Source organism: Littorina saxatilis, linkage group LG5 (assembly GCF_037325665.1).
Source record: "Littorina saxatilis isolate snail1 linkage group LG5, US_GU_Lsax_2.0, whole genome shotgun sequence".
NCBI lineage: Eukaryota > Metazoa > Mollusca > Gastropoda > Littorinimorpha > Littorinidae > Littorina > Littorina saxatilis.
Genome location: NC_090249.1, coordinates 28294157 through 28320128, shown reverse-complemented (window position 1 = coordinate 28320128; position 25972 = coordinate 28294157). Strand labels below are relative to the sequence as shown.

At 40.6% G+C, this 25972-nt stretch overlaps 1 protein-coding gene across 2 annotated transcripts in view; it reads right to left on the bottom strand.

Annotated features, from left to right (window-relative positions):
• Window positions 1-25972, bottom strand: part of LOC138966766 (3'-5' exoribonuclease HELZ2-like) — a 34514-nt gene that overhangs the window by 6526 nt on the left and 2016 nt on the right. Inside the window, exons 2-13 of one of the 2 annotated variants that reach the window (XM_070339097.1) lie at window positions 15568-15892; window positions 14553-14610; window positions 13107-13270; window positions 12297-12561; window positions 9766-9893; window positions 9126-9236; window positions 8111-8177; window positions 5114-7424; window positions 3331-4776; window positions 2579-2667; window positions 1611-1757; window positions 2-50 (exon numbers count right to left, since the gene is read on the bottom strand). In XM_070339097.1, the coding sequence (XP_070195198.1) occupies window positions 2-50; window positions 1611-1757; window positions 2579-2667; window positions 3331-4776; window positions 5114-7424; window positions 8111-8177; window positions 9126-9236; window positions 9766-9893; window positions 12297-12561; window positions 13107-13270; window positions 14553-14610; window positions 15568-15892 (5160 nt within the window). The remainder of the gene's footprint in view (window position 1; window positions 51-1610; window positions 1758-2578; window positions 2668-3330; window positions 4777-5113; window positions 7425-8110; window positions 8178-9125; window positions 9237-9765; window positions 9894-12296; window positions 12562-13106; window positions 13271-14552; window positions 14611-15567; window positions 15893-25972) is intronic. The other variant, XM_070339098.1, reaches the window with a different exon arrangement.

Below are 25972 nucleotides of genomic sequence, written 5' to 3'. Positions count from 1 at the left end.
CTTCGAGAAAAGGTACACCAGCTTGATACCTGTGTTTGTTTTTCCAGAACCTACAATAGACATGGCAAAAGATGATGAATGTATGGGTTCGGTAAATTTAATCTACAAGAGTTCCTCTTTCAGTTAATTTCAGTTAATTCAGTTTAGTTTAAAGATGGCCGAGAATATTATTATTGGGCTGCTCACTGAACCAAAAAACAAAGAATTCATATGCGCATTATTTCATTAATGTTGTCTAAACCAAAAAGGGAATCATCTCAAGAGGAGCACCAAACCTGATCTCACCATACGCAGTTTTGAAAGCGGTCCTTGAAAAATAACAGTCATCTTCTGATCTCAGGTAGTTACGACGTTATCGGGAAGTTGGGAAATGTTGACAAAGTTTGGCATCAGTGTCATCATAAAATGATATCATTTTCCTTTCCTTCCATCTGAATGTACAAACGGTCACATACCCTGGCCATTGTTTGAAGCTGAATGAGAACAGGTTTATAGGCCAGCCGTCAGAGGTTCCCAACCCCTTATTGTGACAGCTAAAACATTACTGCATTTGCAAAACAAAACAAAAACAAACAAACGAAAGGGCTCGTGTAGGTGCTTCTTGTCTTTTCTAATGAATAGCGGTGTAACCTTTTTACCATTGGTAAAAAAAAAGAAGAGGGAAGTTTATAGAACGTTTAATCATTGACAAAAAGAAACATTCACTGGAACTTCGACCTGTCGGTTGTTAAAGCCGAATTCCTTCTAACAGGAGGTTTACAGAACAATTCAAGCTTTCACAAAAAAAGGAATACGTGCCCAATGCACCACCTAATATGGCCTTCAACAACATGTTATCACGCATACAGCTTGAGTAGTTATGTAGTACCGTACGTGTAAACCACACCCCCACTTCGACCGTTTATTCAAGGCTCCCAGGATTGGAGTGACTAAGTTCGTTCGTGTATAGCTTGTCGGTGTGCACACCTCATAATTATCTGTCGCGTCTACCCTAGTCGTGTTTTGCTTAAGTAAACCTGGAGTAATTTACTAAATCTTGCAAACAATCTCATTTTATTGTGTAGATCACCGAGTTGTCAGACAGAGAAACAGAGGTACGAGTATGTCAAGGGATGCAACTCTTCCAAACGTCGGTCAGTTATAAATGTAATTGTTAATATCTCTTGAGAAACCGAAAGATGGCCGACAAACCCCATTTCCACGAATGTGCTGAGTGTTAATCGACTTCATTATTCAACCCCTGGAACACCACATGTAAGCATGAGTCGTCCGTCTTCTCTGACCTCCATTTTGTACAACTTTTAAAATTCCCTCTAGCGCCAGAACGACGCTAACACTCAACTAATAGCTTAATGCAAAATTAATATTTAAAACAATTTTAATTTTCCAAGGAAAGAAGCCAGAATGTCCCCTAGTGGTTAGCATTCAAATGGAAGGATGTTTTTAATTTATATAAAAGCCTGGAGGTATCTGTGTTCATTAATGGATCGTCTACACTGTCTAGGAGGATGGTGCCTTGAAAGTGGACGAACAAGCTACACAGCAGACAAATGATGATGAAAAATGATCGCTTATCTCTGTATGTTGCTTCTAAGTAAGATGGTATTTACCTGGAGGTCCTTGTATAATGGCCAGGCTTTGTGTCAAGGCCATCTGAATGGCTCTCAGCTGCGCTTGGTTGTTCCAAGGAAGCCAAGAGTCGCACACAATGACCTCGTGGTTGGTTTTCATCATGCCTAGCTGGACGTGATCGGAATCTGCACAACGACGTGACTTTTCTGCTCAGTTAACATTACTGTGTCTAATTACTTCAACAATGTACCTCTGTGAGTCGATGTATTCATTGTATTTCTTAATTAGGTCTGGTTGTGTGAGCGGTGTAAGGTATGTATATCTGTGAGAGAAATCTAAGTGACAACAAAACCTACTGACGAAATAACGATTCGAGAAGACGGGCGCTGTGGCGGGGTGGTAAGACGTCAGCCTCTTAATCGGAAGGTCGAGGGTTCGAATCCCGGTCGCGGCTGCCTGGTGGGTTAAGTGTGGAGATTTTTCCGATCTCCCAGGTCAACTTATGTGCAGACCTGCTAGTGGCTCATCCCCCTTCGTGTGTACACGCAAGCACAAGACCAAGTGCGCACGGAAAAGATCCTGTAATCCATGTCAGAGTTCGGTGGGTTATAGAAACACGACAATATCCAGCATGCTTCCTCCGAAAGCGGCGTATGGCTGCCTTAATGGCGGGGTAAAAACGGTCATACACGTAAAATTCCACTCGTGCAAAAAACACGAGTGTACGGGGGAGTTTCAGCCCACGAACGCAGAAGAAGAAGAACGATTCGAGAGATGTCCCTGAGTGACGACTTTGATTAATGTCCGAGATAGTAAATCAAAATCAGCACAATCCCATCTGATGTGTAGCTTATTTGATACTATGCATGAAATCGTTTAAATAATCCAAGTCGCTGACTAAACCAAGAACAGTCGATTTCCACAAATATGCAGTGGACAAGAAAAAAATCCAGAATAAAGCGTAACAGATACAAATTGTTCGTACAGTCTGGAGAATGAATCTTACCGAGTTCTGGAATAGTGTCACCGTGAGCAAGGGCGTGTGCTAGATCATACTCTGGCTTCCTCAGCTCATGTAGTATTTCCTGGACTCGCCTTCATGAGAAAATATAATGTAATTAATAATAAAAGAATGAAAAGACGAAGAGAAGGGCAGGTAGGAGGCACAATGATAAGGGGCGGAGAAAGAAAGGGATGAGAAGACGGAAATTACAGACAGAAGGAACAACTAAGATGACATGTTCCTTCACATTTATAATGTTCCAAGGATTTGAGTAAATGTCATTTGACAATCGATAAAATTAATTAACACATCTCCTGTTAGAAATGTCTACCTTTAAAGTAAGCCAGTCTATTTTAAATTTTCACAGATTTTAGAATAGGCCACGTGCTTACGACCGGCCATAGTTTTCTTCCATAGTAAAAAATAAAATTTGTCAGAAATGTTTTTGCAAAACGTTCTGTTCCTGAATTTAATTTTTGTATACGTGTGTAATTTCACTCAAACGTACACGTGATATTTCTTAACAGACATTTGAGTACAATGACACAGGTATGATTACTTAAGTTGAGATTCAAAAAGTAGTGCCATTATATGTCAAGTTTAGACAAAAACAATGACTAATACAAATATGATGAGCAGCATGGATGTTACAGTTGAAATACAAAATGAAACTGGTGCCATTTAATGCCTAGTTTAGAAAAGCAAGGACTTCTGCAAAGATAAGAAACAACATGATCATGGCATCTCTTACTTACCGTTCGCCTTCCGTCTTCGGCAGAATCTCCAGGGTGAGCTCGGCGCCGTGTTTTGTCATCAGTTGAGGGGGTGGCTGAGGACTCGAGGGAGACAGAACAAATGTCACGATCACACTTCCCCCGTCTTCAGACTTGCGGCCTTTGTGTACAACGTTTACGATGGCGGCATGGGCAAGCCAAGTGTAATGCTTGTCCACCGTTTCGGCCATTCCACTCGCTTGGACTCTTGAGGCGATGACATCAGAGCACTTTATTGTGTAACGAATGCAGAGGTAGTCCAGGGGGAAAGGGTTATCATTCCTCGACTCTTCTTCGGGGATGCCGTAGGTAGACTTTCCTCCGAATTCAATGCAGCGCTCATAGCAGAAGGTAGCCTTCAGAGAAAAACTGCCCCTGAATCTTACACCCTTGGAGGATTCCTGGGCCTTCATGGTAACCTTGACGTTGTTAATAACGACACCGCTTCTGTTGTCTGCCGCGCAGGCGGCTGCTTCCATCTCTTGGAGTGGCATCCAGGCCTGCACGTATTCCCTGTAGTTTGAGAAGTTCTGATCCCGTGTTTCACGTGTGGAAGGGCGCGTTAGCACCTGCACAGGATCCATTGCATGCAGCATGCAGACGCTAGCATTGCGCGCTGTGTGCAGAAGTTCCACCCGCGATTGCAGCATTCCTTTTTGGGGGTGCGCCGACATCTGAATCTGCACGACATGTCCCTGAGTGTACTGCCTCAAGAACTTGAGAGGGCGCTGAGCCACCTTACCATCTCCCTTTTCCGATGACATATACTCCACCTCTAGCTTTTCTCTTTTTAACGGATGAGGCACCTCCTCCGTGACCTCTTGACGACTGGACATCACGGTCTGCAGAATCTTTTTCCAGTCGTCATGACGTAACTCATTCGTAAGCAGGTCAGGGCGGATCTCCATGACAATGGGTCCATGGGGTGACCTCTCCAGATGTCTCCAGAGTGAGGTGAGATTTCCATGGCAGGTTTGCTGTACGTCAAAGATCTTTTTGTTCCAGTGAACAGTGACCGTGCTCCTCTGAAGCGCAGTGTCCACTAAAACAGAAGGCTGAGAGCTAACCCCCAGCATGCTGAAAGGCAGATCCTGCTTGCGGTCAGACACCTTGAGCAGGGAGGGCACACACACCGTCAGCTGTTCTTCGTCGACCTTATCCACGTAGGCTCTGAACAGTAGTGGCTGACGCTGGAGACTCTCCGACACTTTCAGTGACATGCAGCCTTTGCCAAACGCTTTCTGTCGCGTAGTGGCGCTGTTGATGACGCTGCAGAGTGCCGTTACGTCATCAGGGGTACTGTCGGGAGCGGCGCCACTCAGAGCAGCGTGAAGAAGCCTCTGCACGTGCAAATCGGCGTATCGACGGATGGGGGAAGTGAAGTGTGTGTATACATCAAGGTCAAGACCGAAGTGACGGAGCTCTGGCCTGTGGGACACATGACGTACGTGATCTTCAGTATAAAATGTTTGATTTTCATTTAAATCTGATACATATATAGACATTATCTTTTGCCACCCCCCCCCCCAACCCTTTTCCAATGCTGAATTTAGTATCAGAACAAAATACGAAGCATGTGATCTGCCGTCAAGAAAACCTGATTGTAGTTTTATAATTGCTGCAGAACTTGCTGCATGCTTTATTCATTATGGTTAACTGACAACATTTCTGTTGTACATCTTTTTACTTTTCACTCTTAAAATTGGCGCACAGGCACACCTTTCCGCAAACACATACTGTATGTACATGTACATAAAGCAAATACCTGTTCAACCCCAAGCAGCAGCGATATTGGGCTGTCTCCATTAGGTCCATCCAACGACAGGCAGCCAGACACTGCAGAGGGTGCAGGGCATCCATGTAGATCAATCTTCGTGCTTCTGTGAGCTCCCCTCCCTCCAGATATTGGCGGAGCTTATTCCACACACCTTTCTGCATCACAACCCTCGACCGCTGTGATGCTGCCCCTACTGCAATGCCATTGCCGTTGAAAGAAATCTGTGTGCCATTGGGAGTGACGATTTTCCCTTGCAGCTGCATGACGAGGTTCGTAACGGATCCCTCCGTGTCTCTCCACTCCGCCAGCTCCTCCCACGTTGGTGCCTTGTGACAGCGAACCAGCATCACGTCTCGATACCTTGGTCGCCTTGTCAGGTACTTGGCTACTGTAGAGTTTGCCAAAATCATCAGCTCTTCGATCAGCGAGTGGGCCTCTATGTGCTCGTTCATTCTTTCCAGCTCTGGGAGGCGTGGGTCTTCAAAAGGCACGAAGAGCATCGAGTGCTTCTGGCGCATCTCTTTCAGCTGGGATGTGAGCTTGTGCAGCTGTCGGATGTCACTTTGCACCATAGGATCAACGTTCACATTATCTACTCCATCGATGACTTTCTGTGCTTCTTCGTATGTGAGCTGACGACACGATCTGATTACTGTCTTGTGTATGGTAGGCTCTTGCACTTGTTTTCCCTTTTCATTGAATGTGAAGAAGACGGACAGGGCCAGGCGTTCTTGGTCTTGCAGCAGGCTGCATTTCTCGTGACTTAGTGGCTCAGGAAGCATAGCATGAGGTCTGCGATTGAGCGGATAGAAAGTCACGGCCCTCTTTCTGGCTTCCTGGTCAACTCCGCTATCTTTCGCCACGTGCGCTGCTACGTCAGCTATATGGACCCCTATGACGTAATGAGTGCTCACCTTTTGGATACTGACTGCGTCATCAAGGTCATTTGAGCCTGGTGGGTCAATGGTGAACAGCCGTAGCTCTGTCAGGTCCTTTCGGTCTGTTTTGGACAGAGTCTGCTGGAGCAAAACTTTGGTGTTTTCAACTGCAGTTCGTGGGTAGCGTTTTGGGACTTTCTGCTGCATGGACAGCACTGCAAGACCCCCAGAGTAATCCCGGCCGCCGATATGTGCGCTCAACACCACGCCTAGAGGGTACGGGAACTTCGGTCTCCAGGCTAGGATCACCACTTTGAACACGTATTGCCCTCGTTTACTGGGCTGCACGTCCAGGAAACCGGTGTGTTTAACTTCACCTTTATCATTAATCTTTTTTAACTCTACTTTGTTCTTTTTTAAAGCAGGGAACCTCTTCTTGACGAGGTCGTGAAGTACGTTAATCTTGGGTACTGTTTTGCACAGAGGCTTCATAAGGTGGCCGCTCATGTCTTCCAGAGTGCAATACAAGACCGGGTGATCGACGTCTTTATAATTCACTCGGTTCAGGAGGCCCACCACCCGTCCATGTGCCCGTTTTTCTATGTCCGAGCCATGCTGCAACTTTCGATTTTGTCCAGGCTTTGCTGTGACCTCTACCACCACTTCGTCGTCCATGTACGTCTGACCCGCCTTGGAGCGACCTTCGATCAGGATTTCGGAGTGCTTGCATCCAGGTTCAAGCACTTTGGCAGTGGATCTATGTGCATGTTCGATTTTCAGCTGACAACGTTTATACTTGTCGCGATTACTTTTCAGTAGTTGTTCCGCTTTGTCATACCAAGGAATTTCTGGGTAGAAAACCTTTTCACTGCTACCTTGGCTGAATGTTTTCTTTTGTTTCTCAGAAAGCCAAACGTTGTCTGTATCTTCTTCGTCAGGCTCGCCGTTATCGAAGGCTTTCTCGCTCTTGCTGAACCAGTCCTGCTCATCTAGGTCACCGTCTTCCACGGCCAGATCCTCCACAATTGACGTCACATCGGACATAACCCCTTCGTCATCCGCGGTATCATAGTCGTATTCAAACATCACAGCAGCTTCTGGTTCTGCGTTGCTGAAATTATCGTCCTGGTCATCGCTGTCGTGACACAGATTCTTCGTGGTCGATGTCGCTGCTTTGAAGGCTGCCCCTGACGTTTCATTACCTGCACGGGTGAGTGCCCTCTTAACAGGTGCATCTGGAGCAGTTTTTCTTGACTTTGGACTGTCTTGGACAGGAAGATTCTTCTTTCTAACTTGTATTTCTGATGCTGCTGCTGCTGTTGCAGCCGTTCTCGGCGTGGCTAGGGCTGTTTCTCTCAAGTTGTATTCTGAAGTGAGCGGTAGCGATTTCGTAAGTCCTTTTTTCTTGGTTCTTTTCCCGGCTGTAAACAAAAGGTAACGTTTATATGTTTTTTAGTACCCAAAATATGTGAAACTGACACCGTTACGTATAATGTCTAATAAACGTTTTCCAATCTAATAGCGTTAAAATTAGCCAAACTTTCACTCAGTGTATACAGTTTTAATAAAAGAACACGCTAATGATAGACTGTTTTCTTGAGGAAAAAAAAAGAAGAAAAGGAAACAACATCATGGAAGGCTGACCATTTTCGCCAAAACCTACATAATTCAAAATTGCTCATTTCGGAAACAGCAGACACAGTTTTTACCCGTCCTACGCTCATTTTTACATTTATGTTTTAGACAAGCAGCACGTAATCTAAAAAACAACAACATTATCAACCCAACAAATAAACAAGAAAGCAACAATACAACAAATACTATTCATGAATTTTTGAGGGGATCGAATACAATCCCATATCCCCATTTATAATTTTTATTGTGCTATCAAATTGAAAAATCTTTAAATGTTTAAAGAAAGCAATTTTACCGATTATATCCGTCGCTTGTTTGCGACCCTACCTCTGTATTAAAAAGAAAACAGCATCAACGGTAGCAGTGAACTAAAATAATAACTTTTAACGCATTGCAGGTGTGAACTATTTAGTTATTTTTCACTTTTATGATATTAAATTTTGGACAGTAAACTAGCAAAGAGTCTACAAACCTTTCTTTTTCTTTGCACTGGGACCACAATTTTCTTGTTGGACTGTTTCCTGAGCAGGCGTCGGCACCTGAATGCACAAATAAATACATTTTAAACAGCAGAGTCTCCCTGACGCTCATTGCGTGTAATTAACTAAGAACAATTACACTATTTTAGCAAGAAATTTGAGAGAAAAAAATGTATGCGTTTTCTTGCCAATGAATATTGGGTATTTTCTGACATTACACTGCATAAGACCGTTCCAGGGGTATTATGATCATGGGATTGGGTTGCGATATGAAAGTTAAAAACGAGAACACTCTTTTTGTAAAAAAAACAAAACTGAGTCGCTGCAAGCGGTTTAAAAAAATCCAGTCTATCTTTCGACATACAAGATCAAAACTGAACACATTAAACCAGTGTTATAACATGAGACTAGAAAGTCTTAGCTGGCCGACATCCGTTGACCGAGACGAGTCGAACCGGTCTCGGTAAAGCTTGTCAACAGTGAACCAATTTGCATAAAACGTTTTAATTTTTTTAATTTTTTTTTTTACATTTAGTCAAAATTTGTACATTTTCATAAACTAGCTGAATGCAAATAAATACATTCAAAGCAAACGGATGTATACACAGTATTATTTTCCCGCCTGATTCCGTTAACAAAGGATAATTCTAACTATCTAATCCCTCCCTCACCCTTATCCTTAAAAATTAGAAAACAATGTCCAACCAGTGCGACATAGTAAAACGGGTATAAATAAGCAGATGGCATCTACGAGAACGCTGTGCGATACGATTTATGTAAAAGAAATGACCATGGTGCAATACATGAAACAGTTCTGAAATATCAGAAAGTCATTGAACTCAGCGTCGAGACAGCTTCCCGCAAAACAAAACGAATGTGGTAATACAGAAACCATAGGCGAATCACTTCTGGGTTTGATAATCACTTCTCAGTCTTAGAAGAGAAGTTACTACACAGCCCCAAGTCTTTATGCGGTTAGAGAAACCACCATGCTTTTCAAAAACTTACAGCTTTTGACTGATCAGAGGGACCATACATCTCGATGTGTCGAACGGCAGCCTCAAAGGACCTGGAAGCGTCGTCAATAAGTTGCTCGAATTCTCGTTTCTGCTCAACATACTGTGTGTAGTAGGAAACAGATTTGATTTATTGGATTAAATATCTCTTGTTACCACACAATAAAACAACAACAACAACAACAACAACAACAACACCACCACCACCAACAACAACAACAACAACAACAACAACAACAACAACAACAACAACAACCGTGGTGTTGATCCTTGTTATTGCAAACACAATTAGTATCATAATAATATCATAATAATATTTACACAATGTTCCGATGTTCGGAAATAACTCAGTCGGGGTTTTAAGCGTTGTGGAAGAGTTACACTCCTTGAAAGTGAATTAAGTTTATTCATACACCGACCGATGGCGTCATAGTTGACAGTGAAGGGTCTAAACATCATACCTACGAGGCGAAATGGCAATCCAATGATAAATTGACAATTCAACCAAAATGCCACCAGATAACTGAAAACCACCATGATATGAGGGAAATGTGCCAGAATAAATGTCGTAAATGTCAGGTTATAAGCCAACAACACACTGTAAAGAAATAGTTGCAAGTATCTAAACTGACCGTTAGCCCAATGAGAGCGTCACTTGCGGTTACCATGGCATTACTGTATTCCTGGCGGTGAAGAAAAAGACCCGCCTTCACATATTCAAGGCGGGTTGCAAGGTACGGGGGGAGTCTCCTCGAAGTCACTGAAACAAAAAGATCTCAAGTTGCATCTATATGTGCACACCCACATTAAGTGGAAACAAGTCGCGTAAGGCGAAAATACAATATTTAGTCAAGTAGCTGTCGAACTCACAGAATGAAACTGAACGCAATGCCATTTTACTCGTAGCATCGTCAGGCCACAGCTCATGGCAAAGGCAGTGAAATTGACAAGAAGAGCGGGGTAGTAGTTGCGCTAAGAAGGATAGCACGCTTTTCTGTACCTCTCTTTGTTTTAACTTTCTGAGCGTGTTTTTAATCCAAACATATCATATCTATATGTTTTGGGAATCAGGAACCGACAAGGAATAAGATGAAAGTGTTTTTAAATTGATTTGGACAATTTAATTTTGATAATAATTTTTATATATTTAATTTTCAGAGCTTGTTTTTAATCCGAATATAACATATTTATATGTTTTTGGAATCAGCAAATGATGGAGAATAAGATAAACGTAAATTTGGATCGTTTTATAAATTTTTAATTTTTTTTACAATTTTCCGATTTTTAATGACCAAAGTCATAAATTAATTTGTAAGCCACCACGCTGAAATACAATACCGAAGTCTGGGCTTCGTCGAAGATTACTTGACCAAAATTTGAACCAATTTGGTTGAAAAATGAGGGCGTGACAGTGCCGCCTCAACTTTCACGAAAAGCCGGATATGACGTCATCAAAGACATTTATCAAAAAAATGAAGAAAACGTTCGGGGATTTCATACCCAGGAACTCTCATGTCATATTTCATAAAGATCGGTCCAGTAGTTTAGTCTGAATCGCTCTACACACACACACACGCACACACGCACACACGCACACACGCACATACACCACGACCCTCGTTTCGATTCCCCCTCGATGTTAAAATATTTAGTCAAAACTTGACTAAATATAAAAACGAAAACCCTTAAAACTATTACCTGAATACCATGCTTAGATATCTTGAATAATTGGTTTTCGTTTTTCACGATTATAGACAGATTTAAGTTCACAAAGACGTAATATTATATGATCCATAACAACAACTGCAACACACAGTGTGAATTTTACCACACATAAAAAACATCTATCTTTACTCATCTTATGTCTGAACAAAACCACGAAAACATACAAAATAATCCCTGAGAAAAAAAGACATCTGTAAACAATTTTTTTCAATAATAAAATAAAACTAAAAGACAGTTGATGACTCGGGTAGACCAACCGACCAACCTAGCAAACAATCAAACTCAAATAACCAATCACATCAGATCGGCGCAAGCCCCCGTAGATGATTCCCTAAATGACGGTGAAAAACGGCCACACACACACGTAAAAAAAAAACCCACTTGTGCAAAACACACGTGTACGTGGGAGGTGCAGCTCATACAAGTTGAAGTAGAAGAAGAAGAAGCCGAAGGAACGGGACAGTTCTAAAAACAAAAGGCGAAAAAAAAGGCGAAAAAAAAGACAAACAAGTCGCGTAAGGCGAAAATACAATATTTAGTCAAGTAGCTGCCATTTTTCAGCAAGACCGTATACTCGTAGCATCGTCAGTCCACCGCTCACGGCAAAGGCAGTGAAATTGACAAGAAGAGCGGGGTAGTAGTTGCGCTAAGAAGGATAGCACGCTTTTCTGTACCTCTCTTTGTTTTAACTTTCTGAGCGTGTTTTTAATCCAAACATATCATATCTATATGTTTTTGGAATCAGGAACCGACAAGGAATAAGATGAAAGTGTTTTTAAATTGATTTGGACAATTTAATTTTGATAATAATTTTTATATATTTAATTTTCAGAGCTTGTTTTTAATCCGAATATAACATATTTATATGTTTTTGGAATCAGCAAATGATGGAGAATAAGATAAACGTAAATTTGGATCGTTTTAAAAATTTTTTTTTTTTTTACAATTTTCAGATTTTGAATGACCAAAGTCATTAATTAATTTTTAAGCCACCAAGCTGAAATGCAATACCGAAGTCCGGGCTTCGTCGAAGATTACTTGACCAAAATTTCAACCAATTTGGTTGAAAAATGAGGGCGTGACAGTGCCGCCTCAACTTTCACGAAAAGCCGGATATGACGTCATCAAAGACATTTATCAAAAAAATGAAAAAAACGTATGGGGATATCAATCCCAGAAACTCTCATGTCAAATTTCATAAAGATCGGTCCAGTAGTTTGGTCTGAATAGCTCTACACGCACACACACACACACACACATACACACACACATACACACACACATACACCACGACCCTCGTTTCGATTCCCCCTCGATGTTAAAATATTTAGTCAAAACTTGACTAAATATAAAAAGAGGGTTGAAGCAGCCTGCATGCAACTCAGAAAAAAAAGAAAAAAAAGAAAAAAAAGAACAAAAAAAGGGAGAATGTTCTAACCTTTCATCAGAGGCTCAAAGTCGTCGTCCGCCAGCTTAATGAAGTCTTTTTTGACGAGGAAAGAGACGCGCGTCACCAAACCCATTTCACAAAGAGTCTCAAGCCTTTCCCTCGCGCCAGTCATTCCCTGCATGCTATTGGTCTTCTCTGACAGTTTACGCAGAAAAGGCAATGTGTTGCTGGCGATAAGAAACGCAACGGAGTTCAAGTCCATCTCCAGCCAGGCAGCAAGGTCCATTAGCAGTTGTGTGTTGCGAAGAAAATTCTGAAGATGTTTTTTTTAAACGCATGATATGGGTATCAACAGAAAATGTCTGATTTTAAAGAAAAGGTCGAAACACAAACTGTCAACAACAACAAACAAAAGAAAGGAACAGAAAAAAGGATGAAGGTTACTGTACAAAGTAGAGAACAAATACTTGTCTTACAAAGACAATATCGAAACACAGGCTATCAAAAAAGCACACAAAAACAACAACAACACTGGCGGTCTTCCAACATTGACAAGCAGATTATAGGGGCCCGCTTGCTGTTGTCTGAGAAGAAGCCTATATCCTCAGGCAACTAAAATACTTGCGTGAACTTTCTTATCGGGGTCTTAACAAGAAGGTTTAAATCCCAGATTCTTCAATAACTCCTTACGTCTTACAATGTTGTGAAGACAGTGCTAGAGGGGAAACCGTGAAAGCAATTTGTCAAAGTAACCTTTCCATACATTCCAAGATTATAGTTGAGTAAGTTTACAGTTAAAAACATATGTTGCGCATTTTTGTGATGGATACCTTAAATGTTGATGGAACTGACGCTTACCTGCAAGGCATCAAGCTTTTCGCATCCAGATCGAAAGCAGTATCTGGTCATTTTGTTCAACTCCACATCACAGCATTTGCCTTTGCGGGACCAGCCGTATGGTGAGGTACCCCGGATGCTTGGGTCTCTCTCCAGACGCACAGTGCAGGGAAAAACTGCCATGACTAAAGCACAAAAAACAAGAAGGGCAAAGCCCATACGACTCACATGCTTGACCTTGACCTTTACATGACCTTGACCTTCAGGGTCAAGGTCAAATAACTAAACCTAGCAATGACATCATACACTAAGAACTGCTTTACACATTTTTCCTACCAAAATACATGTGACCTTGACCCAAGGTCAAGGTCATCCAAGGTCATGCAACACAAAGCTGTTAATTCAAGACATAGGAAGTACAATGGTGCTTATTGGCTCTTTCTACCATGAGATATGGTCACTTTTAGTGGTTCACTACCTTATTTTGGTCACATTTCATAAGGGTCAAAGTGACCTTGACCTTGATCATATGTGACCAAATGTGTCTCATGATGAAAGCATAACATGTGCCCCACATAATTTTTAAGTTTGAAACAGTTATCTTCCATAGTTCAGGGTCAAGGTCACTTCAAAATATGTATACAATCCAACTTTGAAGAGCTCCTGTGACCTTGACCTTGAAGCAAGGTAAACCAAACTGGTATCAAAAGATGGGGCTTACTTTGCCCTATATATCATATATAGGTGAGGTATTGAATCTCAAAAACTTCAGAGAAAATGGGGAAAATGGGAAAAATAGCTGTTTTTTAGGCAACATTTATGGCCCCTGCGACCTTGACCTTGAAGCAAGGTCAAGATGCTATGTATGTTTTTTGGGGCCTTGTCATCATACACCATCTTGCCAAATTTGGTACTGATAGACTGAATAGTGTCCAAGAAATATCCAACGTTAAAGTTTTCCGGACGTCCGGACGGACGGACGTCCGGACGGACGGACGGACGGACGGACGACTCGGGTGAGTACATAGACTCACTTTTGCTTCGCATGTGAGTCAAAAAACCACCACAACACATGCAAGGTTTTAGAAGCAAGTAAAGCCCTTACCACGCAACAAGAGAAAATAAATGCATTGTGTTAATGACATGAATCAAGACACCCATTAAAGTTCAGCCTGTGACTATTTCTGAAGTAAAAGGTATGTTGGCCATTAATTGATTTTGTTTAACCATTGGTGCTTCGATGCGATATTTATTTGTGAAGGACATGAGGGGTGCATGTAACCAACATCATCATCATCAACAACAACAACAACAACAACAACAACAACAACAACAACAACAACAACAACAACAACAACAACAACAACAAGTTTAGCATCGCATAGGCTACACTTACGTGAGCCAACAACAACAACAACAAACACATGCACTTGCTTCGTGAAGCAGACTTGTTATGAGTATACTTACCGCAGTACAGATAAACCAGTACCAGCGTTTGCCGAAGGTCGTATGCCTCTGTCTTGTCCTGAAGAGAACAGGAAAGATTGATAAATAGGTATTAGGCCAATATATATGTTTGTAAACGTTCCTCGATGTAACCGCTTGAGAAATTCACTCGCATGGTTGCCAGGAGTACGCAAAAATAACTGACGGACGGCGAGTCGGTATTATAGTCTCTACATTTTAAAATCGTCTCTTCTGTTTGTTTTTTGTTTTTTATAATTAGGCATGTCACTTTGTGTATATTATTCAACCTCTGTATCGACGTTCGCATCAACCTGTCCAATGATGGTAATGACAACAACGACGACGACGGAGATGATAATTTTGTCTGATCGAAATAGTCACAGCAAACAAGACCATTAGCAAGCTAACGCCAATCTACAGCAAAGTCCTCCAGCCTATTTTGTGTTCTTATATCAAACTGACAAGATAGGTGTTGCTTTGAAGGGAAGTAAGCAAAAACGCACACACACACACACACACACACACACACACACACACACACACACACACACACACACACACACACACACACACACACACACACACACACACACACACAACAGACTATATATATAAACTTAATTAAGTTTCAAAGTGCCTCCAATTTTTCTTGAAATTGAACACCCTGATCGGACTTAGAAAGTGAGTTCATCATGTCATAGTTTTGCATAAGTTGAGCTACATTAAAACATCCATAATCCTTCAAACATAAAGCTGAATTTCAAATGGTCCACCAAAGCTACTACACGCACTAGACAAACAAACAACGTGCAACTGAACAGCTTCACTTCAAACGATTTGATGGGAACAATGAACTGAAATGTTAAAACATACATTACGTTTCAAAGTAAACTGACAAACAAACACATAATTTAAATAAGAAAAAAATCCAAGGGCAAATGTATAAAGCCAACCCAGCCATTCCTGGGGCTTTAACTGCGTTTCAAAACGATAGAGAACCTTAGTTTTCACTCACTGCATTTTTCGTCAACTGATCCACATCCTTGAGAGCCCTGCTTACTATGATACCCTCCATGCATGATTCTGTGCAGCCTCTTTCCTCGTATCTCTGGCCAAGTTGCCTCAAATCCAGCACCAAATTTTTTGCTGAGGTTAGATCGAAGCTATCCTTTTCAATGGCCTTAGCTGTCCTTGCAAAGAAAGGCTCCACAGCTTCAGAGTAGTCGTCGTGGGAGTCGTCATTTTGTGTCGTCTGCTCTTGCCAGCACGGTTTTAGCAGGGGTTCTCTCCCTTTCTCCGCTATGTCGGCCTCTGGGTCTAGGCGTTCCGGTCTGAAGCTTCTGTTTTGAAATGCATCAATGTTTTATTAGGTGCTTTTGCTCATCAAGAACCGAAACCCCCACATCACACCACCCCTTCGCAATAACTCTGTGTGGAAAAGACTAGAAAAGGCACAGGCTCAAAAAAGGAGAAAACAAGTCGCGTAAGGCGAAAATACAATATTTAGTCAAGTAGCTGTCGAACTCACAGAATGAAACTGAACGCACCGCAATTTTTCAGCAAGCCCGTATACTCGTAGCATCGTTAGCCACCGCTCGTGGCAAAGGCAGTGAAATTGACAAGAAGAGCGGGGTAGTACATGTAGTTGCGCTGAGAAGGATAGCACGCTTTTCTGTACCTCTCTTCGTTTTAACTTTCTGAGCGTGTTTTTAATCCAAACATATCATATCTATATGTTTTTTGAATCAAGAACTGACAAGGAATAAGATGAAAGTGTTTTGACATTGATTTCGAAAATTTAATTTTGATCATAATTTTTATATTTTTAATTTTCAGAGCTTGTTTTTAATCCGAATATAACATATTTATATGTTTTTGGAATCAGGAAATGATGAACAATAAGATGAACGAAAATTTGGATCGTTTTATAATATATTTTGTTTTTTTTTACAATTTTCCGATATGTAATGACCAAAGTCATTAATCAATTTTTAAGCCACCAAGCTGAAATGCAATACTGAAGTCCGGCCTTCGTCGAAAATTGCTTGGCCAAAATTTCAATCCATTTGATTGAGAAATGAGGGTGTGACAGTGCCGCCTCAACTTTTACAAAAAGCCGGATATGACGTCATCAAAGGTATTTATCGAAAAAATAAAAAAAATTGTCCGGGGATATAAGTCCCAGAAACTCTCATGTCAAATTTCATAAACATCAGTCCAGTAGTGTAGTCTGAATCGCTCTACACACACACACGCACAGACAGACACACACACACACACACATACACCACGACCCTCGCCTCGATTCCCCGTCTATAATTATTAAAACATTCAGTCATAACTTGACTAAATATAAAAAGAGGCTTAACTACGAAAGGTGCTTAAAACCAGGGGCGGATTAGGGGGGGTGGTTACAGGGGTTCCGGAACCCCCCTCGGCTGCAAAAAAAACATTAAAAAAAATCTGTCTGTGAATTTTGTTCTTGTTTCTGGCTGTAAAGCCGGGGGAATTATAGGTAATTGTTTAATCAGTATCATTTTTGTACAGTTTTAACAGCCAATCCTATGCGACATGTCTTCCTTCTAACCATACTATATGATGTCGGGAGCAGATATCAGTGAAGATAAATTGCCATTTTTACATTTAGTCAAGTTTTGACTAAATGTTTTAACGTAGAGGGGGGAATCGAGACGAGGGTCGTGGTGTATGTGCGTGTGTGTGTGTGTGTGTGTGTGTGTGTGTGTGTGTGTGTGTGTCTGTGTGTGTGTGTGTGTGTGTAGAGCGATTCAGACTAAACTACTAGACCGATCTTTATGAAATTTGACATGAGAGTTCCTGGGTATGAAATCCCCGGACGTTTTTTTCATTTTTTTGATAAATGTCTTTGATGACGTCATATCCGGCTTTTCGTGAAAGTTGAGGCGGCACTGTCACGCCCTCATTTTTCAACCAAATCCTTTGAAATTTTGCTCAAGTAATCTCCGACGAAGCCCGGACTTCGGTATTGTATTTCAGCGTGGTGACTTAAAATTTAATCAATGACTTTGGTCATTAAAAATCTGAAAATTGTAAAAAAAAATATGTTTTTTATAAAACGATCCAAATTTACGTTTATCTTATTTTCCATCATTTGCTGATTCCAAAAACATATAAATATGTTATATTCGGATTAAAAACAAGCTCTGAAAATTAAATATATAAAAATTATTATCAAAATTAAATTTTCGAAATCAATTTAAAAACACTTTCATCTTATTCCTTGTCGGTTCCTGATTCCAAAAACATATAGATATGATATGTTTGGATTAAAAACACGCTCAGAAAGTTAAAACGAAGAGAGGTACAGAAAAGCGTGCTATCCTTCCCAGCGCGAGCGGTGGACTGACGATGCTACGAGTATACGGTCTTGCTGCGTTGCATTGCGTTCAGTTTCATTCTGTGAGTTTGACAGCTACTTGACTAAATGTTGTATTTTCGCCTTACGCGACTTGTTTAATACTAACTTCAAATGAAATAATGAGTGATTGCTGACACCAGTTGATCATGTTTAAAATCAAGGATAAGCCACAAATTGTTTATAAAATAGCTAAAATTCTTCAGCTCCCAACGGGGCGTTGTCCCTGGATCCCAGGTTGAAACCCGCCCCCGCCCCCCCCCCCCCCCCCCCCCCCCGCCCCTTCGGGCTTAACTGCTCCGCCCCTGAAAACGGTTAAAACATCGTACAGAATGAGCCAATCGACATCCAAATACCTTACAGTACTTCCAAAGAAAAAAAATAGTTTGATGCATGGTTGAGCTTGGGTGAGGTATTCTTACAAATTATCAACCTGTTTTGGAGACGAGAAGTAGAATATAAATAATTCCGTTTTTGTTGTGGGTTGGTATACATTTCATCAGAGTCATGCCAGAAGGAGCGAGTTTGCTTAGTCACGCAGATTCACCCAAGTTATTGCCCCATTCGTATAAATTAACCGCAGTTTTCTTTGTCTTGCAATGAAACTGTTCGGCAAGCCCATTACGTAAGCAACGCCTTTGGATAGTCATTCCCGAAAATAACTTTTGTGCAATTACCTATCAACATACAAGAAAGATTAGACTTTTACAGTGGGGAGCCTTTAAAAACTTAATTCATTCTCGTGTATATGGTACGACGTATTGTGCACCACTAATGATCTATTTAGGCTTTTACATGGGGGTAAGGACACCATGCCAAAGCTCAACAAGTTGGCTGCTGCCTGTTTATATTTGGATTGTCTTGCTGGATTAATTTCATACACGACACTACGTACTGCCTTTTTTTTCAAAATATATTCAGAAAAAAAATAACAATAATAAAGAATAAACAAGTCGCGTAAGGCGAAAATACAATATTTAGTCAAGTAGCTGCCATTTTTCAGCAAGACCGTATACTCGTAGCATCGTCAGTCCACCGCTCATGGCAAAGGCAGTGAAATTGACAAGAAGAGCGGGGTAGTAGTTGCGCTAAGAAGGATAGCACGCTTTTCTGTACCTCTCTTCGTTTTAACTTTCTGAGCGTGTTTTTAATCCAAACATATCATATCTATATGTTTTTGGAATCAGGAACCGACAAGGAATAAGATGAAAGTGTTTTTAAATTGATTTGGACAATTTAATTTTGATAATAATTTTGATATATTTAATTTTCAGAGCTTGTTTTTAATCCGAATATAACATATTTATATGTTTTTGGAATCAGCAAATGATGGAGAATAAGATAAACGTAAATTTGGATCGTTTTATAAATTTTTATTTTTTTTTACAATTTTCCGATTTTTAATGACCAAAGTCATTAATTAATTTTTAAGCCACCAAGCTGAAATGCAATACCGAAGTCCGGGCTTCGTCGAAGATTACTTGACCAAAATTTGAACCAATTTGGTTGAAAAATGAGGGCGTGACAGTGCCGCCTCAACTTTCACGAAAAGCCGGATATGACGTCATCAAAGACATTTATCAAAAAAATGAAAAAAACGTCCGGGGATTTCATACCCAGGAACTCTCATGTCAAATTTCATAAAGATCGGTCCAGTAGTTTAGTCTGAATCGCTCTACACACACACACACACACACGCACGCACACACGCACACACGCACGCACATACACCACGACCCTCGTTTCGATTCCCCCTCGATGTTAAAATATTTAGTCAAAACTTGACTAAATATAAAAAATGAAACCTGTTGATTTGGGAATGAATCTGAGTGTAAGGAAGCTTTCATCCAATGTAAACGCCTGGACGTAATTTACACGATGGTTTACATGGGAAGGAAGGCGCCTTTAACCCGAGACCATGCCGAAAGAATCACCTTGGGTACAGACGAGACCAACTTCAACTTGAGCAAGAGCAATGAACTTCAACGCAGCGAAGTCTTTGGGCGTGCACAGTTACCGCTTTAGTGGGCCTTTGAGAGCGCTGATTGACTTCGTGAATGAAAAGTTGTGCAGGGTAGGGCCGATGTTGGCAGAATGACAAAGAAGACGTGGGGTGGGGCAGGTTTGACGTATGATTATAATTATATGTCCATTAATGACACATGGTGCTAGCTAGTGGAATTTCGTTTTGAAAGGTCGACAGTGAAGTTGAAAAACATTTTTCGGTTTGAGTACAATGCGTGTTAATCTCGTGCGTATGACTATGTAAGCCGGTGTTACATGAAACTGTCCGACCTCTGTTCGTTCTCCAACAAGCTTACTCTTTTCTTCATACCCGACCCGAAACCGAATCAACAGAGAGACTTTTCGCGGAATTGTCAAAAAGATCTACGTCAGCTGCACAAGATCGCATTTCTGAGGATAGCTGAACTCTACTTCATAACTGTAAACCCGAGAGATAGTTATGGGACGTTGTTAACCCGTAATTTGTAAAAGTATAAAAACATTTTACAAAATACGTTGAACCTAAAACCGCGATTTGTACAAATGTAAAAATGTAAAAATCTCGCATTCCACAAAGTAATACATGCCTTTTATCATTATTAATATTTGTTGTTAGAGCATCTATGCTGGGTTGTGGGGGGTGTTTTGGGCCCGATAGATAAAATATTACGATTTTTAGCATAAAAAAACAAACACAAAAAACCCCACGAATTTCCCAGCGATGAACAATAAAGTCATAACATTTAAAAAAACAAAATCTAATAGATCCCTTGACTTTGGGGTAGCGCGACTCTGTTGCTGCTAGCTTTCCACTGGGGGGAAGCGACCCGAATTTCCCAGCGATGGGACAATAAAGTAATGAAAAGAAAAGAAAAATCTTATAGATCCCTTGACTTTGGAGATGACAAGAAAATATCGGGCGCATTTACGTGATTTGTAAAACATTTGGTACAAATCACGGGGCGTACAAATCACGGGTTAACAGACGTGCAAAACACAATAGTCAGGAGTGGAAAAGACAGCGGGCTGTGTTCTGCTCTTTATAACATCTTGGAAAGACTACATTCTCAAACTCTAACTGACGGTCGCATGATAACATGTCGAAGCTGTCCGCAGAATGTTATGCAGCATTGTGACAAAGCACCTGCCTTTATATACAACATAAGTTCGTCCCTACGTTCGGCGAGAGATTTATTTCTCAGAGTCAACTTTGTGTGCAGACTCGGCTCCTCGGTGTCCGAACACCCCCGTGTGTGCACGCAAGCACAAGACCAAGTACGCACGAAAAAGATCCTGTAATCCATGTCAGAGTTCGGTGGATTATAGAAACACGAAAATACCCAGCATGCTTCCTCCGAAAACGGCGTATGGCTGCCTAAATGGCGGGGTAAAAAACGGTCATACACGTAAAATTCCACTCGTGCAAAAAACACGAGTGTACGTGGGAGTTTCAGCCCACGAACGCAGAAGAAGAAGAAGATATACAACATCGAATTACATTGTCAACATTGAACTTGTTTTTACCCTGCTCATTCCAGGCAATGAGTTTTTTTATTTAGTCAAGTTTTGAAATTTGACATGAGAGTTCCTGGGTATGATATCCTTAGACGTTTTTTTCATTTTTTTGATAAATGTCTTTGATGACGTCATATCCGGCTTTTCGTGAAAGTTGAGGCGGCACTGTCACGCTCTCATTTTTCAACCAAATTGGTTGAAATTTTGGTCAAGTAATCTTCGACGAAGCCCGGACTTCGGTATTGCATTTCAGCTTGTTGGCTTAAAAATTAATTCATGACTTTGGTCATTAAAAATCTGAAAATTGTAAAAAAAATAAAAAAAATATAAAACGATCCAAATTTACGTTCATCTTATTTTCCATCATTTTCTGATTCCAAAAACATATAAATATGTTATATTTGGATTAAAAACAAGCTCTGAAAATTAAAAATATAAAAATTATGATCAAAATTAAATTGTCGAAATCAATTTAAAAACACTTTCATCTTATTCCTTGTCGGTTCCTGATTCCAAAAACATATAGATATGATATGTTTGGATTGAAAACACGCTCAGAAAGTTAAAACGAAGAGAGGTACAGAAAAGCGTGCTATCCTTCTCAGCGCAACTACTACCCCGCTCTTCTTGTCAATTTCACTGCCTTTGCCATGAGCGGTGGACTGACGATGCTGCGAGTATACGGTCTTGCTGCGTTGCATTGCGTTCAGTTTCATTCTGTGAGTTCGACAGCTACTTGACTAAATGTTGTATTTTCGCCTTACGCGACTTGTTTTTTTATATTTAGTCAAGTTTTGACTAAATATTTTAACATCGAGGGGGAATCGAAACGAGGGTCGTGGTGTATGTGCGTGTGTGTGTGCGTGCGTGCGTGTGTGTGTGTGTGTGTAGAGCGATTCAGACTAAACTACTGGACCGATCTTTATGAAATTTGACATGAGAGTTCCTTAGTATGAAATCCCCGAATTTTTTTTTCATTTTTTTGATAAATGTCTTTGATGACGTCATATCCGGCTTTTCGTGAAAGTTGAGGCGGCACTGTCACGCCCTCATTTTTCAACCAAATTGGTTCAAATTTTGGTCAAGTAATCTTCGACGAAGCCCGGACTTCGGTATTGCATTTCAGCTTGGTGGCTTAAAAATTAATTAATGACTTTGGTCATTCAAAATCTGAAAATTGTAAAAAAAAATAAAAATTTATAAAACGATCCAAATTTACGTTTATCTTATTTTCCATCATTTGCTGATTCCAAAAACATATAAATATGTTATATTTGGATTAAAAACAAGCTCTGAAAATTAAATATATAAAAATTATTATCAAAATTAAATTGTCCAAATCAATTTAAAAACACTTTCATCTTATTCCTTGTCGGTTCCTGATTCCAAAAACATATAGATATGATATGTTTGGATTAAAAACACGCTCAGAAAGTTAAAACAAAGAGAGGTACAGAAAAGCGTGCTACCCTTCTTAGCGCAACTACTACCCCGCTCTTCTTGTCAATTTCACTGCCTTTGCCATGAGCGGTGGACTGACGATGCTACGAGTATACGGTCTTGCTGAAAAATGGCAGCTACTTGACTAAATATTGTATTTTCGCCTTACGCGACTTGTTTACACTTGTTGGGTATACCCGATACTTAATTTAAAACTGGAAAAGATTTTGAAAATAATTGAGAATAAAAAACAAGTCGCGTAAGGCGAAAATACAACATTTAGTCAAGTAGCTGTCGAACTCACAGAATGAAAACTGAACGCAATGCAACGCAGCAAGACCGTATACTCGTAGCATCGTCAGTCCACCGCTCAGTGCGCTCACGGCAAAGGCAGTGAAATTGACAAGAAGAGCGGGGTAGTAGTTGCGCTGAGAAGGATAGCACGCTTTTCTGTACCTCTCTTCGTTTTAACTTTCTGAGCGTGTTTTTAATCCAAACATAGCATATCTATATGTTTTTGGAATCAGGAACCGACAAGGAATAAGATGAAAGTGTTTTTAAATTGATTTCGAAAATTTGATTTTGATAATAATTTTTATATATTTAATTTTCAGAGCTTGTTTTTAATCCAAATATAACATATTTATATGTTTTTGGAATCAGCAAATGATGGAGAATGAGATGAACGTAAATTTGGATCGTTTTATATTTTGTTTAATATTTTTACAATTTTCAGATTTTTAATGACCAATGTCATAAATTAATTTTTAAGCCACCAAGCTGAAATGCAATACCGAAGTCCGGGCTTCGTCGAACATTACTTGACCAAAATTTCAACCAATTTGGTTAAAAAATGAGGGCGTGACAGTGCCGCCTCAACTTTCACGAAAAGCCGGATATGACGTCATCAAAGACATTTATCAAAAAAATGAAATCCTGTTCCGGGGATATCATACCCAGGAACTCTCATGTCAAATTTCATAAAGATCGGTCCAGTAGTTTGGTCTGAATCGCTCTACACGCACGCACGCACACACACACACACACACACACACACACACACACACACACACACACGCACACATACACACACACACATACACCACGACCCTCGTCTCGATTCCCCCCTCTATGTTAAAACATTTAGTCATAACTTTACTAAATGTAAAAAGATTAGTTCACGAAACTTTCTATAATACAAGGTGACCGAAAAAATGCAACCCACACACATGCTAATAACTTCTACATCTCTAAGCCTAATTACTTAATATTTTGTGTACCTTAATTTCAGTTTATACATGACCAGTCCACAAAGTGGCAAGTTTATAGGTAAGATGAGACTTCTGTGCTCTTATACAAAATATTTTCCGAATCCGGGTATCGACTCAACAGTACGATATGTCACACTGAGCGGTAGTCATACATACCCCTCCAAAAAAATGCCACCCATTAAAATGTTAATAACTCCTAAACTACTACAACAATTTACTTCATATTTGATGTACATGGGCTTGAGATATAGGATGATAAGTTCACAGAGTTTGTACGTTAAATGTTCTGACTTGAATGCTGTTTTGGGGAAACAAATCCAAATTCGAGCCCCCAAAGATCTGGCCCTGAGTGGTAGCCACACTAACAAGATTTTAGCCCTCACGATTTTCATTTGTTGGTTTTTCTCAATGATCTTGCATAAAACAAACTTCCTTAGAAAGTATATATGAGCTGAAACAGCAATCACAGAGAGTTTGGAAGGTACAAGTCGGATGAGTCTGGCCAATGCTCAGTGTCAAACCTCCTATTTTTGAGGCATTCTCCGAATTTGAAAAGTATTCTTTAAAAAGCGTTATCATCATCCATAACCTCAGGTACATGTACACCAATTACGAAGTACATTGCTGAAGTAATTTAGGAGTTATTAGCATTTTAATGAATGGCATTTTTGTGTGGTCACCCAGTACCTCATTTGAACCCTCCAGACTTGTACTTTGGGGATTATCTGAATGTCTGAGTATACAAAAATACGTCCCCAGCCCCAGCCCCACCCCCAGATCATCTGTGAACTCAAGACATCAGTTACAGCTATGTTCAAGGCAACCCCTAGATAGGAAAGCGTTCGTACGTGTCTTTGACAACCTCAAAGGGGTAATTTGGAACACATTTTGAAGAGAAGGTAAAAGTCGGACAGGAAACTTTGTGGGATGATCGTGAACAAACTGAAGTTCATGCACAACAAATATAAAGATATTCGCTGCACTCAAATGCCTGGAAAAATGATCCCCTTTTTTGAAAAATAACACTTGTGTAATGGCGCGCACAATTTATCAATGACATGAACGCATTCCTCCATCCTGTCTGTAATTGCTGTACTAAAATCCCTGATTGTCTACGGTTGGTTATTGCATACTAGGTCCTTCAAATAACCCATAAGGTATCAATATGGAGGGTTTAAATCGGTTTGCTTGGGTTGTTTGTTTGTTTGTTTGCTTAACGCCCAGCCGACCACGAAGGGCCATATCAGGGCGCTGCTGCTTTGACATATAACGTGCGCCACACACAAGACAGAAGTCGCAGCACAGGCTTCATGTCTCACCCAGTCACATTATTCTGACACCGGACCAACCAGTCCTAGCACTAACCCCATAATGTCAGACACCAGGTGGAGCAGCCACTAGATTGCCAATTTTAAAGTCTTAGGTATGACCCGGCCGGGGTTCGAACCCACGACCTCCCGATCACGGGGCGGACGCCTTACCACTAGGCCAACCGTGCTTGAGTTGTTAATGCGAAAGATTGTGTATGAGTGCGCCTTGAGTCGCCTTGTGGTGAGATATGTGCGCGTTATAAATTCTCGTATTATTATTATTATTGACTACCGTACGTTCTATTTCAAACCTCGTACTGCTAAATTCGCTTTTTACATTTAGTCAAGTTTTGACTAAATGTTTTAACATAGAGGGGAGAATCGAGACGAGGGTCGTGGTGTATGTGTGTGTGTGTGTGTGTGTGTGTGTGTGTGTGTGTGTGTGTGTGTGTGTGTGTGTCTGTCTGTCTGTCTGTGTGTGTGTGT